The following is an 18,931-nucleotide window of genomic DNA, read 5'->3' as shown; positions in this document are numbered from 1 at the left end:
AAAGTCTTCTCTTCTGCTTGAAGTAGAACAGAGTACAAACCGTTTATTTTTTAATGTTTTAGAGCAAAGGTTGGAAAACTATAGCCTGCAGGCTGCCTGTTTTTGTAAATAAAGTTTTATTTGAACACAGCAATTGACATTTGTTTACATATTGTCTATGGCTTCTTTCTCCTTACAATAACAGAGCTGAGTAGCTAGGACAGCAACCATATGGCCCACAAAGCCAGACAAATATTTACCATCTAGTCTTAAAGAAAAGGTTTGCTGACCCCTGCTATAGAGTCAAGGGATTCTACTGTGTGATCCTGGACAAGATACTAAGTCTCAGGTTTTCCATCTGCAAAGGGAAATAGCAGTACACACTTCATGTGCAGTAAAGGATTAACTCAGTAAATTTGGGTTGTCCACATGCCATATGTTAAAGGCCTGGCCTGTGACCTGCTCCTAGAAGGTAACTTCTAAGCCCTTGGAATATGCTGCCTGATTGTGTGTCTTTGTTTACCTGGGTGTCTGGGATCACAACAGATAGTGTAAGCTAACAGTGTAATTTATGGAAGAGGCCTTGGGCCACTCCAGAAAGTCTTTGTGATTTATGACGGAGTCCTTGAGCCATGTAGTATCAGCTTGACCTCTGGAGGGACTGGATGGAGACTGAGTGACTAAGGTCAGCTACGCAGGTGGTCAACCATGCCTATGTGACTGACTCCAATAAAAACCCTGACCAAGCTTCAGGCAAGTCCCTGGCTGGCAATATTGTTTTTGTCATACATCACTCCTGGGAGAAGCAAGCAGTGTCCACGTGACTCTATTGGGAGAGAAAAACTGGAAGCTTGTACTCAGTTTCTCCTGTGCTCTGCCCTATGTGACTCTTTCTTTTGCTGACTTTAATCTGTATTCTTTCACTGAAATAAACTGTAACCTTGAGTTACAATAACAGCTTTGCCAATCTCTGTGAGTTCTTCTAGCAAATCACTGAACCTGAGGGTGGTTTTGGGAACTCCTGAACAGCACCTCCTTATATCATAGGGATAAGATATAACCAGTGCTAAGTCTCTAGCACTGGCTGGCTGGCATTTAATAAAGGCTCAATACATACTGTCTGTTATCATCAAACCATTAAGCAAAAACTTTGTGATATTTTTATGCATGCTACAGGACATTTCTAACATTTAAAGACTATTTTTTTAAATGTGGACCATTTTTTAAAGTCTTTATTGAATTTGTTACAATATTGCTTCTGTTTTATGTTTTGATTTTTTTGGCCCCAAGGCATGTGGGATCTTAGCTCCCCAACCAGGGATCAAACCTGCACCCCCTGCATTGGAAGGCGAAGTCCTAACCACTGGACCTCCAGGGAAGTCCCTAAAGACTATTTTCAAATGAGGTTCACATTCAATATTCATTCAACAACCATTTGGGACTTCCCTGGCAGTCCAGTGGTTAAGAATCTGTGCTTCCATTGCAGGGCACACAGGTTTGATCCCTGGTCGGGGAACTAATATCCTGCATGCCATGTGGGGCGGCCAAAAAAACCCAATCATTTGTGTTATTACTCTGTATCAGCCACTGCTCTAGGTGCTGAAGATTCATTTGTGAGCAAAATGGACAAAAATCTTTGCCTTTATGGAGTTTCATTCTAGCAGGAAGAGACAGAGATAAACATAAATAAGTAAATGTAAAGTATATTACATCATGATAAGTACAAGAAAGGGGGATATGAAATGTTGACAGAACGGAGAATACTGGAATTTTAGGTTGGATGGCTAGGGGAGGTCTCTCTGAGAACATGAAATTTGAGTAAAGATGTGAAGGAAATAAGAAAGTAAGCTATATCTTTTTTTTTTAAGAGATAAAATGGCAAGGGCAAAGGCCGTGAAGTGGGAGAAAGCCTGGTTTGTTCCAAGAACAAACAAGGAGGCTAATGTGGTCAGAGTAAAATGGATAAGGAGAGTAGTCAGAGATCAGAGAGGTAACAACGTAGGGGAGGGGTAGCGGGAACAGGTAAAGGGCCATGTAGGTCACAGTAAGGAATCTGAATATTAAAAGCCACTGGAGAGTTTGAAGCAGAAGAATAACATGATCTAATTTATGCTATGTTGAGAATAAACTACAAGAGGACAATACCAGAAGCTGGAGAAATGTTAGGAGACCACTGCAGTAATTCAGGCAGGAGATGATATTAGGCGGGGCCTGGCCCTGGGCCTGTGTGGTATGTGTGGGAGTGATGAAAAGTGAATAATTTCCAGACATCATCTGAAGCTAAGGCCAACAAGATTTCCTTACAATCTGGATATGGAGTAAGAGAAAAAGAAAGTAAGGAAATCCAAGGTTTTTGAGCCTAAATAACTTATAAAGGATGGAGTTGCCTTTAATAGGAAAGGGGAAAATTACAGGAACGGCTGGTTTGTGGTAGAGTAGGGGACATCTAACAGGAGGTCAGTTTTGAACACGTTAAGTTTGAGAAGTGTAATTGGACTTTTAATTTCCACTTTCCAAGTGGAAAAATCAAGTAGGCAACTAGACAGAACGGTCTGCAGCTCAGAGACGAAGTTCAAGCTGGAGATATCAATTTGAGAGTCTGAGCACACAGATGGCATTCAATGCAATGAGGTTGGATGAGACCATCTAAGGAGCAAATCTAGATAGGAAAAAACAACAGACTCCTGGTCTAGGCAACTGGGTCGCTCCAACATGTAGAGGTCAGGGAGATCAGGAGAGACCAGCGAAACCAACTGGGAAGTTGCAGACAGACAGGACACTAGGCATGCATGTCTAACCTGAAAGCCATGTGAAAAAAATGTTTCAAGGAATGCGTGATCAACTGTTAAATACTGGTGATAGGTTAAGTAAGATTAAGACTGAACTAAGTCTATTAGATTCAGCAACGAGCAGGTCACTGGAGAGTTTAAGACAGGTAGTTTTGGTGGAGGTGAAGGTGAGTATCTTTGGAACTGGAGGAGAGAAACTGGGGATAGAGGGTCTAGACAAGTCTTTGGAGAAATAGGACTACAGGTGAGAAGGAAAATGGGACCATGAAAGTGTATTTTTGGTTTTGTTTGAAGATGGGAGAAAAGCATGCTTATGTTTAAGAGAATGCTCCAGTAATGAAAGGAGAATTACTGGAGCAGTATTTTAAGAGAGGGAAGAGATGGATTCTAGCACACAGGTGAAGGGAATAGCCTTGGCCTGTTCATCCAGTGTAACAGAAGTGAAGCTGGAGTTTTGGGAACAGGTGCAGGTAGGTGGCCTAATGTATTGGTAGGAACTTAGGAAGTTCTTTTCCAATTATTTCAATTTTCTTGGTAGGTAGGAAACAAGTAGGAAACAAGGTTGTTAGCTATGAGGACAAATGAGGAGGAATAAGGAGAAAGAAGAAAACATGAAATAGTTGTCTAGGAGTCAACTAAATTATTCAAAAGGTTAAGACAATCATACACATTATCTGGCAGATAATTGATACCCCAAATTTTCTCCATATCACACACCAGTGGTATGTTCCAACATCAAGTTAGGTTTAGCTCCAATTCCTATGCCTTCTATATCTGTGGTCGAATAACCGATGCTTGCATTCATAGCACTCAGGCACTATGATATTCTAAAATTTCAAAGAAGATCAAATGATATTCAGTACTTTATACTTAGTGAGGCAGGAAGATATGTAACAATTTAGAAAGACTTACATAGGTTTGAGAAGAACTTTAGGATTCTAAAAAGCTAAATATATAATTAAACAGCACACCCCATTTTCCCAGACAAGTGAAACTCTATTAATACTGTGCTTATGGCAAGCATCAAGCTGTATGTCCCATGGCCAGAATGACGTGACTCTTTTACTCAACAAAAAGGCCATTCCCTTGTCACCTGACAGCACTGCTAAGATGGACTTCTGTATTTACCACTATTTGGACCAAGAAATAAGAAAATGCAAAAGATTCCCTAGTACCTTTTCATCCAAGTCTGAACTTTTTGTGTGTTCACTGACGTCTCCCAGTTTTTCATTTGAAGAAGTCTCATTAGTAACTTCACCTAAGGAAATGTTTGCACCTTTGGAATCAAATTTTATCTCACTTGCTGAAAAGAAATAATATTCAACTGTAGAAACTTTAAATGACAAAATAACCAAGTCATTTAAAGACTGTTCTAAAAATGAGTTAGAATTCAGAGACTCTTTTAAAAGTCCAATGTGACAAATATGAAGCAGCATTTTCAGCAAATTATACATTTATTCCTCCCTCTCTATCAAAATAACTCCATTACATGGTATAAAAAGAATTGGCAGTAAGACAAAATTGAGACATAAAGATAAATTTAAGAATCTTTCTTGATTATGTCCATCTATTTTTCAATATATTTTTAAAACTTGAAAGTTTTTGAAATTAACTTTCAAATTATTTCCTGTAAAGATTCAGTTATTTAAACTTAGGATTAGCTATTATTAAAAAAATATTAAAAAGGACTCAGATTTAAAATGTGGTAAAGCTTAAATATATATTTCAATTTCAAAAATGAGACTACAAAAATTGCTAAGGTCAATTATCTTTTGTAGACAAAGCCTAACAAAGTTATTTCTTAAATAATCAACTGGAAAATTTCTCAAAATCTGATCTGCCAACCAGGCAAAACTGAGGAAAACTGACAAACTGTAAAACGTGGATGACAGACTCTAAAATGAAAAGCTTCCTATTTTAATGAATTCATTCTGACTATGCCTAAATAGAGATATAAAAATACTTCAATATTACACATTCTGAAAATGTCAAATTTTACCTGCTGACAAGGAAGCACAGATCTCTGACTTCATCAATTCAGGATCCAGCACAGGGAGTTCTCTACTATAAAGCAAACAGAGCTTACACATTATAACATATTCTAGCAGAACTATCCACTCTTCTAAACATTACACAATACTAGCTTTAGCAGCTGGTGAACATCAGCTCAAGTCCTCGAAGGCCAGAGTACTATTCTGGGATAGCACACCCAAGCAGATTCTGCATTTGGTTCTTTCACCACATTCACCACAACTGTTAGGGAGTGCTGCCACTCAAACTTTGTTACTCAGAGAGAACTCATGATATATACCAAGCATTTAAAACATTTTTAAAGTATTACACCAATGCAAGATAATGTTTACCTCCTACTCTTAAGCGCGTGTATGTATGTCTTACTGCCAATGTAAAAGGAAGAGTGTGAGAGCAGTTTGAGTCTCTTTTTGTAGTCTCTGAAGACAACCTAAGGTCTAAAGGTAACAGCTATGGAGATCAGAGTTAAACCAACCTGGGTTCAAATATTGCTCTGTCACTTACTATGTCAACCGTGGCAAAATTATTTAAATTCTTTGAGTCTAACCATACCTGTAAAATGAGAATACCACCTACCCACAAGGTTATTGTGAGGATTAAGTAAGATAAAATGTTCTTAAAGCCAATGGCATAGGCTCAACAAATGAAAACTACAGCTATAGGAGCCACTCAAAAACAAATGGCCAAACACTATTCTATTTTTAAAAACTTGGACAAAAGTATATAAAAGTACACAGAATAAAATATAATAAGACTTCCCTGGTGGCACAGTGGTTACGAATCCGCCTGCCTGGACAAGAATAAAGATGCAGACATAATGAATGGACTTGAGGACACGGGGAGGGGGAATGGTAAGCTGGGACGAAGTGAGAGGGTAGCACTGACATATATACACTACCAAATGTAAAACAGATAGCTAGTGGGAAGCGGCTGCATAGCACAGGGATGTCAGCTCGGTGCTTTGTGACCACCTAGAGGGGTGGGGTAGGGAGGGTGGGAGGGGAGGTGCAAGGGGGAGGAGTTATGGGGATATACGTATACATATAGCTGATTCACTTTGTTATACAGCAGAAACTAACACAACATTGTAAAGCAATTATACTCCAATAAAGATGTTTAAAAAAAGTAAATGCATTTATATAACTTTAAGTTTATAGACACATGTATGAAAACCAATGGCTTTTTAAATTATATGACATTATACTTTGTGAGAGGGATTTTCCTTTCAAGTTTCAATGTTACCTCAATTATTCAGAACCTCAATTCTGCTTTTTAAAAAACTTTTCTCTGAAAATACTATCGTCTTTGATTTTCTGCTTTGAACTACCTTATCATTTAAAAAAACTTGTGTATATAACAACAACAAAAAAAAAAAATGCAGGGGACACAGGTTCGAGCCCTGGTCTGGGAAGATCCCACATGCCATGCAGCAACTGAGCCCGTGTGCCACAACTACTGAGCCTGCGCTCTAGAGCCCACGAGCCACAACTACTGAGCCCATGTGCCACAACTACTGAAGCCTGCGCGCCTAGAGCCCGTGCTCCGCAACAAGAGAAGCCGCTGCAATGAGAAGCCCGCACACCACAACAAGGAGTAGCCCCCGCATGCCGCAACTAGAAAAAAGCCCTCGTGCAACAATGAAGACCCAATGCGGCCAAAGTAAATATAAAATAAATAAATTTTAAAAAGAATGGGAAAATAAAATTACAAACAAGACACAAATATATACAAATCTCTTCCCCCAATTCATACCTCTTGACTCATATCTGTCCACTAGAATATCTCCATTTCAGTATTTCAAAGGTCTCTCCAACTCAACATGTCTAAATTTGCCCTCATGACCAGCATCCCTCCCCAATCCTGCCTGTTTTCATCAGAGAATTGTAATGCCCTTCTTTGAAACAAGAGAAACCAGGTATCATCCTTAACTCCTACGCTCTGACCTCGCCCCCATTTGATTAATCAATCTTCACTTCCTAAACCTCTCTCAAATCCACTCCCACTTCTGGTTGAAGTCACCATGTCCTTTGGTCTAATTATGACAATAGCTCCTTGCCAATTTATTCTCCACATCAGAGCTATCATGATTTTTAAAATGTAAATCTGATCAAATTCTCTACTTGAAGTAAAGTCCTTCAGTGAACCCCTATATGCTCTTAGGATAAAGTTCAAACTCACCATGAATTCTAGTTTGTCTAGGATGATCTGTGTATGCCTCTTATCCTGGCATATTAATTATTAATACCTACCCCCCATTTTCCCTCTCAAAATTTTTGCAATTCAGAAGATCAGTTCTATGGTCATCCTATTTACAAAGCCCTGCACAACTGAGCTTTCTGCATATTCTGTAGCTTCATTTCTTGCCACCTGAACACTAAGCCATGGGATGTTATTTCTGTCTCTCAGTTGTAACATGCTCTTCCCTGCAGGCCTACCTATAGACTACTCCTTCCCTCTCAATTTTCTACTCACTTTTCTTCACCTGTTGCCTAGTTCCTATTCATTCTTTAGTGTTCAACTTAAATGTTACTAGGGCGAGGAAGCCTTCAACACCTTGCACTTTTCCTATCATATTTTATTGTATTTGCTTAATCACTTGCAGCCCCTGATAGACTAAAAGCTCTGTGAGAACAAGGTCCATGTGCATCTAGTTGCTAACCATATACTCAGCACCTAACATCCTCCTGGCCAGACACTAGGGAGACACAAATGAAGATGCCTCTCTCCTGTCTACAAACTCCCAGCATAGGAGGAGGTGCACATACAAGCAGACATAACATACTGAGATCTGTGCCAAGAGAACTACTGGAACAAATCCCTAGAATAATATCTCAGATGTGATTTAGAGGACAAATAAATGAAAAGAAAGGAACCTTTGGATAAAGAAACACACGCAAAAGGATTCAGATAATGACATATTGTGGAAACAGTGAACTGCCTGCTCTGCTTATCTTTTATTAGCCTCTCCCCACACTTTCCTCCCCACCAACCCCATAGCTGCCAAAGAGAGAATGGATGCAGATTCACCAAAGAGCCATAAAAAGCCATGCCAAGCAATTTAGACTCTATCCTCAGGTGGCTGAAAGCCACCGGAGCACTGTAAGCAGTCACTGGCAGATCAATTTCTACTTCAAAATATTACTGTGGAGGAGGATATACTAAGAGAGTTCAGGAAGATTAACCAGGAGGTAATTACAATAATTTAGAAGAAATATGAATAAGATAGTAGCAGTGAGAATTGAGAGAAAGGAAAAACCATGAGAGATATTCAAGGTAATAGCATAAATAGGATTAACTGACTCAATAAATAAAGAAGAATTGAGGGCTGTTTCTCACTATACTGAAAGTTACATTCACAAATAGGTACAGCCCAGACACAAAGAAGGTTATTCCTTAAAAAAAAAAACCCCAAAACCCAAAAAAGTAAATAAGTATAGCAAGTGTACTGCTTTAATTTCAAAGTATTACAACAGTATTTTTAATACTGCTGGTATAGTTCGTAAGAGTGAGTAACTTTTTACTATGAATAAGTAACTTACAAGGAAGGTAAAATTGCACATGCCACTCTTGTTAGAAGTAATTTAGTTTTGTTTTGACTTTACAAGACACAAGGAGATACGAGAAACTTAAATTCATCTAGATTAGGAAAAATAAAATTGTAACCCCCAAAATATATTATAGCTTTGCATTAGTGGAGTAGAAAGGGGGGAAAATGAAGGGTAGAAGGAGAAAAGGAGAGAAACAGACTTGGGTGAGGCTACAGAATACAGGGAAGCAAGAGAGAAGATCTGAGCAAAAAGGAGAGGAGAAAAAGAGAGGCTTCTGAAGAACTACATAGATTGCATCAGGTTTATCCTCTAACAGAGCATTTTTCAAGGGGGTGAGGAAAGTTAATGGGTTCCAACCAGGATTTTTAAATAAAACAGAATAAAACACAAAATATGATACTAGACCACATGTAGTAAGGGAAATACTATTTTTATAAATCTATTGTCTTACATATTCATAGGTAGGTACCAGACTGTAATGTAAAATGTATCTTTAGTACGGGTAACTGACAAACAGGTTTGAAGACGACAGCTCTAGAATAATTATTAGCAGAAAAAGCTTGAAAACTAAGAGAATGTTATTGCCCAAGAAAAGTTCAGAATCTTATTGCTCAAGGAAAATTCAGAAAAAATTCCCAAGAAAAATTCAGAATGCCCAAGAAAAATTCAGAATGTTACTGCTTCCTTTTGAGATGCTAACTAGCTGAATGCAGTCAATGTCCACTTATTTACACATTCACACCTTGTTTGCGAAAAGGACTACCATAAACTTACTGGGGCAATTATTCTGCAGATAAGAGTGGCCAAAACCAGAAATATTACAGTATCCAATTCACTAGGCCGGATGTTCCTAAGCCTGATGCCAGGATGTGAGGTGCTCGGTCTCCTGATATTACAAACGGTAACTCCAAGTACAGTACCATTTATTTCAGCAAAAACAAACAATGGTTTATGTGGTCCAAAAGAGAAAAAAGTAAAAATCATAATGATGCTTCTTCATACTGCACCACCTGCTACTTTAAAGAGAAGGATAAGGTCTTCCCTGGTGGCGCAGTGGTTGAGAATCCGCCTGCTATTGCATGGGACACAGGTTCAAGCCCTGGTCTGGGAAGATCCCACATGCCGCGGAGCAACTAAGCCCATGCATCACAACTACGGAAGCCCGTGTGCCTAGAGCCCATGTACCGCAACAAGAGAAGGCACCACAATGAGAAACCAACGCACTGCAAGGAAGAGTAGCCTCCGCTCGCTGCAACTAGAGAAAGCCCGCGTGCAGCAACGAAGACCAAAGGCAGCCATAAATAAATAAATGAATTAATTAATTAAAAAAATAAAGAGGAGGACGAGATGAGAGAGGAAAGGGGTCAAAAAGTAAATAATGTTCTGTGGCAGTCTATAGAATAATGGATTTGAAGCCATGTAAAGAACCAAAGTGCCACTCTTCCAGCATGCTGTTTTGGGGAGGGGAGATCGACTTTGGAGCAGGTTGCCCTGTGTCCAGATCTCAGCTCTGATACTTACTAGCTGTGTGTCCTTTGGAAAGTTAGTGACTTTGATTCAATTTTAAAGATAGGGTCAGTTTCAATCTCAGAATTGTTCTACTTAATGAAATAGCATAAGTAATGTATCTAGCACAGGGTAGACACTAAACGTCAGTTCTTACAATTAAGTGTAAAATTGTGCATTATAGTTAAGAGTGCCTCAGATATTCAGTGGACAGGGAGAGAGGAGTAAGATGAGCTTCTTGAAAGACAGGCCAAGGAGATTAAATATATGAGGGAAAGAAAGAGAATGACCTTTACTTTTGCTGGAAACCATTCTTTGTTTTTGTTTTTTTGGGGGTCATTTGGTAATGTAAACCTGGTGACAGAGGCCAGTCTCTTGGGGAACAAACTGATTCCCCAAGATTCTGAGAAAGTATGTGGGGTGGATTTCTTGAGATGACATAATTTACCCAGGATAGATCCATGCTAGGCACGGTCTAATGGGACTCAAATGCCTGAGCAAAAGTAATAGGCTTTTATTTTCTGTACAGTGGTGCTAGGTATTTTTCCCCCTAGAAGTTTATTATTTACCAGCTCTAGAATGTACAACGGCTTTTCACGGATTTAAGTCCAAGTTGCAAAGGTGGTATAAATGATCCAAACTGATCACCAGCACCAATTCTATACCAAGTTCAAATTTTGATGCCTAATTTTCCAACCTTCTTAGTCTGGTATCACCCTACTTATAAAGTCTTATTTTTACTATTCTTAAACATCTATCTGCTTTAGAAAAAAAGGATTCACTGTCTCCATTTATATATATTCCAATGCTTGAGAAACAGCCTACAACACAGTAGGAATTGAAACCTTAATTCCCTCCCCTCCCTCAATGTATGAGTGACTGGGTTTACAAAGGCAAATGAGACATGGACATTTCCCACCCTCAAGAAGTCCAACGGTTTATGTGAGCCATGGAATACAAGATATGGTACACAAAAGTTAAATATCTGTCTCTCACACACACAAAGAGAAAATGATGTTCCCATGGAAAAGTGTCTGAGATATCTACTCTAAACCAAGAACTTATTATAGAGGATAACAGCAGAAACAAAAAGGAAAGAAAGAAAGAAAAATAGAGAATATACACAAGAGTATATATTCTTGTGCAATTGTATTTACATCAGTGGGTACCAAGATGAAAATTAGCCTGTATTCAGTAACAAAAAATATGTTCTCCTCTCAAGACTTCACTGAACTCATTAAATGTTGCATCTACAAAGAAAATAAAACAAGACTAATAACTGTGTTTACAATAAAATGGGCAAATAAAACATATTTTACCAAAATTATTGTCTACTAGATTAGTGTATGTTTTGTTGGCTAAAGTTAAATTTTCTGATTCCTGTTGTGTAATCAGGCCTGTACAATGCTCTTAGTTGGCTGACTCAATCTGCTGAGTTCCTAACTATGTGAAATTTTAAAAAAGTAATCATGTTATTTGGTTTTTTGCTATTAAGTTGTATGAATTCCTTATGTATTTTGGATATTAATCCTCCATCAGATACATGATTTGCAAATACTTTCTCCCATTCCATAGGCTGCCTTCTCATTTTGTCTAGACAAATAATGTATGATCTCACTTATATGTGGAATCTAAAAGAAAGAACTCATAGGAACGGAGATGAATATTCAGCTAACCTTATTATGGTAATCATTTTGCAACATATACGTATATCAAATCATCAAATTGTACACCCTAAACTTACATAAGTTATATATCAAATATGTCAAATATGTCTCAATAAATTTGGAAATAAAGAGAAAAAAGAAAAGTAAAAAAAAAAAAAAAAGTCCAATAGCATTAGCAGGTGTGAGATGTAAATTATATCATCATGAAATCAGTGCCGTAAGTGAGGTAGCAAAAGATGCTGTGGGAAAAGAGAACGGCTCCCACTTCTGTCTGAAGAAGTCATAATCTGCCCTGCACAACCATGTTCATAGCTACCTTTACCTTCTGCCCACATTTTCTTCATTATTTTTCTACCTCTCCAAACTTTCTTCCTTCTTCCCCCTTGTTAATCTAAATCAATCCAACCGTTAAGGATCAGTACAAATTTTGGCTTTTCCAAGAGGCCCTTTCAACCCTCTTTTCTAAACTACTAGTGTTCTTGTACCTCAGTTTACATATTTTTGTTTCAAATACATTAGTCCCCACTTCCCCAGCTATACAGTAATTCCCGTGAATATTTGGAAGATTCTTAAAATCTCAATGATTCACTGTATAATATCACTCGACTGATATTTTAGCATATGATTGAACATAATCCTATATTCTAGTACAGATTAACTGTCCAGCACTGACTATTACAGACATTCTCAGATCTCTAACTATACTTACAGGCTAATTCTAAAGTTATACCTATTTCATCCATTATATATGTCTAAGCTCATCAATTCAAGTCTTAGGGAATTAGTTCTAATATGCTTCTAATGCTTTGGATTTTAATATGGACTTCCCCCACGGTGGAGATTGACAATGAATAAGTATTCTAACATAACTTAAATACCTTACAAATTAAGGTAAGGTATTTTGTCTCATGTTTGTCTACCTGTTTTACCAATAAGAGGTAGTCCAGAGCTTCTGACCATTCCTGGGCATAGTCCTCCCATCTTCAATTTCTATTTCTGTAAAACAGAAACTCATTCTAACAGGTTTCAACCTCTCAGTGTCATACAGTGAGGAAACAGTAATGTACTAATTAGCAACTGATTGGTAAAAGGGAGAGAGCTGACATTAGAAATTATATTTTAAGCTTCATCTAGTTCTAGAACCATTAACAATTTTCTGTATAACTATTAGCAGACCCTCTGGTGATCATACGTCCATTTTTCCCTGTTAAGGTTTACCCTAGCACTGTGGATGACTGTAAAACTGGTATTTCCAGTGCAGAAAAATGAAAGTATTAAAATAACTACTGAGGAAATTTAAAAGTTTATTTAAAAACCAAAACTTCAGAAGCAGGGATGAAAGAAAAAGAAGAGCTAAAACAAGTATAATTGGTGCTCCTGCCATAAAAGGAAATGAAGTTACAATAATAGAAAAATTATCTGAAGTAAATTTGATACTTGGTTTGTCTTTTATATCAGGAAAGCAAATGCTGCTGTCTGAAGTTAGAACACAATTTTTAAAAGCCATGATAATAAAACTCAAACTTTTAAATAATCTTTCTTATTAACTTGGGAGAGACTTTTAGGAACTAATTTCTTGTTGTAAAGAAGTATATTGATTCAGCAGTTCCTTTAGTTTCACTTCAGTCCCTCCTTCCCCAAGTTAAACATAAGTAAAATTAAATGTTTTTTACTAAAAAGTGGCATGATCCAACTTTTCTGAAATTATATCCACATATATGCCTAGATAGGCATACAAATTTTGAGTAATTAATTTGTTATTTTGGGTGGTGAGATTCCCTCCCTCTTACACTTTTAATATAATGAACATGTTTCATTTTTATAAAATCAGCCATTATCCTAAGAAAGAAAAAAAAGTATAAAAAACAAACTTTATGCCCAGTTTACAACATTTCTTTCTACCTTCAACTGCAGTTCATTGTCAACATCTTGTTAGCTAACAGAGATGTCTGCCTTTGAATGCAGGTTTTGCTCTAATTTCCCTTTGTAATCCTCAACGGAAGCAAGGTATAACAAGAGTTAAAAGCACCTTTAATTAACTACCTTTTATTGAGCTCTTACTATCCACCCAGTATTACACCAAAACCTTTCCCATCCCTTCATTGATTAATCCTCACGACCTTGAGAGGCAAGTACCTTCCCTTTTTACAGATAAGGTAAAATATCAATAATTTGCCTACAAGGTGACAGAGCTATTAGGGAAAGGAAAAGATTCAAAAACCTAGGTCAGACTATAAAGGTTAAGCTCTTGACCACTAATTTTAAACTAAGATAGTTCAAATCCAGATTCTGTTACTAGCAGTGTGAATTTGGACAACTGACAACTTCTCATCTTCATTTTTTCCACCTCAAAATGGGCAGATTACCATCCTCATTATGGACGGTTTTAAAAAATAACAGATAAAGCTCTTGGTCCTTCCTTTGGGATATAGAAAATACTCTATTTGGTGATAAGTTACAAGTTCTTGTCACACTAAGAACATCAAGAAGAATGTAGTATCACAAAAGTAACTAAAATTTATGAATACCAGACAAATTTAAGTCATGTACTACTGAATCTTAGTGGAAAGTGTTTATGTTTCGAGTCTGTTCACAGAACACTCCAATATTCAAGTACTGTAACATACAAATATAAATTAGAGCTTAAAGAAGTATAAAAATTTAGTAAAATATGACATAATAGTAAATAAAATTTAGGCCAATCAGATAGGTCAAGTTCCTGAACAAAAAGGTTATTACTTGGCTCCATTTAAAATTGATTCAGGCAAACTCACTCTCTTTAAAGGCTAAGTCATCATTTAAAACCATCACCTTAGATGGATCTAGAGACTGTCATACAGTGAAGTAAGTCAGACAGAGGAAAACAAATATCGTATATTAACGCATATATGTGTGGAACCCAGAAAAATGGTACAGATGAACCGGTTTGCAGGGCAGAAACAGAGACACAGATGTAGAGAACAAATGTATGGACACCAAGAGGGGGAAGTGGTGGTGGTGGTGGTGGGGTGGTGGGGTGATGAATTGGGTGACTGGGATTGACATGTATACACTAATATGTATAAAATGGATAACTAATAAGAACCTGCTGTATAAATAAATAAAATTCTAAAATTAAAAAAAAATAAATAAAAATTCTATTATTTATGGCAAAAAAAAAAATCACCTTTACTTGCTTTTAACCAAGATGCCTATTCTATCCTTGCTGATATTAAAGCAACATTTACTCAAAAATAAAATAAATTAAATTAAAAAAAAAAAAAACCATCATCTTAAAAGTAAAATCATGAAAAAAATTTTGTGCTTTTCCCCTCTGAATATTAGTTTAACTTTTGATTCGTCTTTCAAGTTCTAATTCAAATTCACTTTTCCAAGGCTTCTCTGGTCACTGAAAAATGGATTTTTTTATCTAACAAGGAAGCCACAGAAAATGGGTTAAAACACATAGCACTGTTCTTAATACGTAACTTGGCTGAAATAAAAGTATATCTGTATATTTACAATTATTAAAAAACATGAAAATAAATTTGACTTTTGAAAGAAGCAATCTCAGTAATTTAAAAAGCCACTTTATAAACCACCATTTTAAAATTCTGAACAGCTAATCTGCTCCATTATAATTTCAAATATATATAATTGTTTTATTTTGATTCTAAGTTTCAGCATTAATGACATTTTCAGGTCTCAGCAATTATACACTATATTACATTTAATAAATAACTGGGTTAAAAAAATAATGGAGCATCAATGATCACTGAATAAATTAGTGACACCTAAGAGCAGAAAGTGGTTTTGAAACCTGCAACAATAATCTGTACCAAAAGGCATATTTGAATATGCATACCTCAAGTCATCACTTGGTTCCTTTTTTTCTGGAAGTTCCATGTGCTTGGAGTCTGTTGACTGGTGCTCTTCAGCAACAATGGGCTCCTGGCTTATCATGGGAACCTCGGAAGTAAATGAGAGCTCCCCTTCATTGGAGACTCCAAAGAGGTCTGGGTCATCTTGAATTACATCGATTAAGAGGACATCATCTTCATATGCTTTAAGAATATCTGGAAACCCCACTTCAATTTCTGAAAAGTTCTTAGTCATTTTTCTACCACTAACTTCAGAGAAAACTGCTTCGAATGTTTCTTGTTCACTAGAGCAGAAGGCAGGACTTTTCTTTATACACCCAGGATAACAAGAAATAGTATTATTTTCAAATGTGAGAGAAACAGCTTCCTTATTAGAAACAATATTGCCTGGTTCAGAGATGTGGTTAGATGGTTTATTATCATTACCTTGCTTTAAAAAGCTTGGAGAAATAATACAGGAATTCTTTCTGCAGTATGAGTCAGAACCAGCTTGCACTGGAATTACACTATTTTGTATGCTCAAAGATTGAGGTCCTGAAGTTACTGTGGTGACATTTTCTTTAGTCCTATTCTGCCTTACCTCTGCTCCAGATAAACTGTCAAGAAGTTCTAGGGGACTATATACTTCTCTCTCTGATGACTTGCCATTTATTTCTTTTCTTTTTTCTGTTTTGTTCTTAAGTAAGGGAATTTTAAAATTAGCCAGCCGTCCTGTGTTCAATATCTTAACCAAGTCTGGAACAACCAGTGTTTGCTTAGCAATGCATGCTTTTCGATGAATAGTTCTGCCTGTAGAGCTATTTGCTTCCTGGCCATCCTGGGAAGCCACTGTCAAATTCAGTTTTGTTAAATTCCCTCTATCTTTTTTTTTACTTCCTGATAAGTTTTGAGTCACATTAGTTAATGGAGTATCTTCAGTAGTATTAGAAACTACCTCTGATGCACTTCTGCTTAGTTTCTCTGACTTCATTTTTTTATTATCATTGATGATAGGTCCCTTTAGAACCATTAAAGTAGGTTCCACTGTAGAGACTGAAGATAAACAATTTAAATTAGAATCCAATTTCTCTCTACTTGAAGAGTCACTGCTTGTTTCTGTTAGAGAACTTTGTAGCATCAATTTGGAGTCAGTTAAGTGAGATTGATTTGTTTGGTGTTTAAGAAAATCACCTTGCCTAAAACTTTCCTGAGACCCAGGAAGAAGGTTATTTGACTGTGGCAAGGAAGCCTTTTTCCAACACTGGGCAGATATTCTAGCACATGAATAACAAGGCCAAGTTCTTTTGCCAGTCATTGGTATTGTTCTTTGACAGCTAAATTTAGATTCTTCAGCTTCATTCTTCGAGTCTTCCCTCAAAGCTCTCTTTTCAATAGGATGGCAATCGCTAGGTGACTTCACTATTGAGTTTTTCATCCACTTAAAATACACCTCTGGATCCATGCTTTTACATCCTAAAGGCTCTGAAGCATTCTCTTTTTCTTCTTTTGAAAGTGGCTCAAGAGTTTTCTGAAACATAGGATTTACATGGTGTTCATGACTTGTTTTTTTCCCTGTTTCTGGAAGACTTAATAAATGATCCATTGGTGACAGCATGTTATTTACTTTTCTCAAAACTTTTAAAGGACGTTTTTTAGCCTCTAAAGTCTGTTTCTTTACCTTCAGCACCTGTTTTGTTTTCTTGTAACACCAGCTCAGATTTGTTATACACATTAGAGAATTTCATCTTAATAACCATTTCATCTCCTTTTTCAGACACCTTCACCCTTTTTCTGGGTTTTCTCCTAACACTCCTCTCCTCTAATGAATGTTTATTTTTTTCACTTTGAAGGCAGGAAAGTAAGCCCTTATTCTTACTTTGGTATGAATCATTTTCTTCAAGTAATAACTGATTTACTCCCATTAAGTTTCCTTCAGTTTGTAAAAGCTGAGGAATATTATCTGTGTCACTCTATCTGTAAGACTCGTAGAGTTTTCTTTCTTTAACTCTGAGGAATTTTCTGGTACACGCATACATCTACCATCAGGTTTATATGCAAGGTTATTTTCATCATTACAACCCTTGGAATAGGGGAAACAACTGCAATCATGTAATTTTAAAATGGAATTATTTTCTACTCCAGGTGACAAGCTGTTACAAGAATATTTTGGAGTATTCTTGTACAGTTCATCTTGGAATTCAACCTTACTATTTTGTGTAGCCTTATTTTCAGTTATTTTGAAAGGTGGGCGTTCTAAGCTTTTAAATTTTTTAATTCGAATTTTTCTTTTAATACCTTTTACCAAACCTTCCTTACCCAAAGACTGCAAGAAAGCCATACTTTGAAATTCACTGCATTCCACTGTTTGGAAAGATTCCGAACTGGTTAATGATTCCTTTCTTACCAGGTCAATCCCTGGCTGTGGATCATCACTTGTGGCTTCAGTAACTTTTCTTTTTTCCTTGGCTGATCAAAACAACAAAACATACCAGAAAAGATTTTACATTGAGGAGGAAAAAGCAATACCACTTAAAATAAGAAAAAATTGTGAAGCCATCCATTTTTATTTCCCTGAATAGTTGTATGGAAACATACATTTGTTTTTAAATCAAAGACCTAATTTATATTAAGGTCCTGTATAAACCTGTATAAATTCTAAGGCAGCTGAATAACCTCTAGCATCATGATTTCATACAAGCCAAAGTGAATCACTAGTAGGAATTCCTTTTACAGAACTTCTGAGCAAGGGATCCTAACAGGACAAACACCTTTTAAGCGAATTCCTGTTTTTTTCTCTCTGGGTCAACCGTGTGCATCAGTAAAGCCCATGTAGATGCAAGTGAAACGCTAGTGGTAAAACACGGGTGCAGGAGAAGGGGTGCAAAGGCTAGAAAGGGAGTGATCCCTGCGTGTTTCCTTACTGTGTCTTCCCGATTGCAAGGGGAACTCCTCCTCCTTCGCTGCTTCGAAGCCCGGCCGGTCCGACGGGTCTGAAGAGCCCACCTGGTCCCCCAGCCCCTCCACTCGCTGCCTCGCTGAGGCCTTCCCAGCCCTGAACGCCTCACCCGACTTGTCACTTTCTACCTCTTCTCTCCCAGACGCCCGGGCCACCATCCTCCTCTTTTGCCTGTTCTCTTTGCGACCCCCGGCTTCAGGGCCACAGCCTCCCGCCTTACCTGGTCCCGGCCGCCTGCCTCTCTTCCTCGGGCCTCGCGCGTCCCCTTCACGCCCCGGGGCCGTCGCGGGGCCCGACGTCCGGGGCCGCGGCATCCGTCTCGGGCCGCCCGTCTGCCCACTGAGGCCCGCGACGCCCACTCACGGGAGCCCACCGGCCACGCAAATGCTGCTCCGCTGCCAGGAACCCGCGGCCGTGAGCCCCGCGGTGCCGCGCCGCGCCGCGCCCAGCCGCCAAGACCCCGGGGCCGGAAGCGGAAGTGGGGTCCGCGATGCCTGGCTGAGGCAGGCGCGGCAAGGCCCAACGGGCGGAAGGACCTCGAGCCTTTGCAGCTGGCCCCTCCGCGGTTCGTTGCGGGCCGTGGGGGTGGAGCCTTCAAGTAGGCCAGACTCTCCCG

The 18,931-nt window shown here is 38.1% G+C and overlaps 1 protein-coding gene across 1 annotated transcript in view; it reads right to left on the bottom strand.

The window, feature by feature from the left end:
• TOPAZ1 (testis and ovary specific TOPAZ 1) overlaps positions 1 to 18,629 on the bottom strand; it is a 69,009-nt gene extending 50,380 nt beyond the window's left edge. The window contains 6 exon segments of the mRNA XM_059077245.2: positions 3,944 to 4,071; positions 4,768 to 4,829; positions 15,365 to 17,022; positions 17,024 to 17,331; positions 17,334 to 17,825; positions 18,281 to 18,629. Of these exon segments, the coding sequence (XP_058933228.1) occupies positions 3,944 to 4,071; positions 4,768 to 4,829; positions 15,365 to 17,022; positions 17,024 to 17,331; positions 17,334 to 17,825; positions 18,281 to 18,629 (2,997 nt within the window).
• Positions 18,630 to 18,931: the final 302 nt, after the last annotated feature.

Source organism: Kogia breviceps, chromosome 10 (genome assembly GCF_026419965.1).
Source record: "Kogia breviceps isolate mKogBre1 chromosome 10, mKogBre1 haplotype 1, whole genome shotgun sequence".
Classification (NCBI taxonomy): domain Eukaryota; kingdom Metazoa; phylum Chordata; class Mammalia; order Artiodactyla; family Physeteridae; genus Kogia; species Kogia breviceps.
Note: the sequence above shows the minus strand (reverse complement) of the source record. Positions and strands in the feature narration are given on the sequence as shown.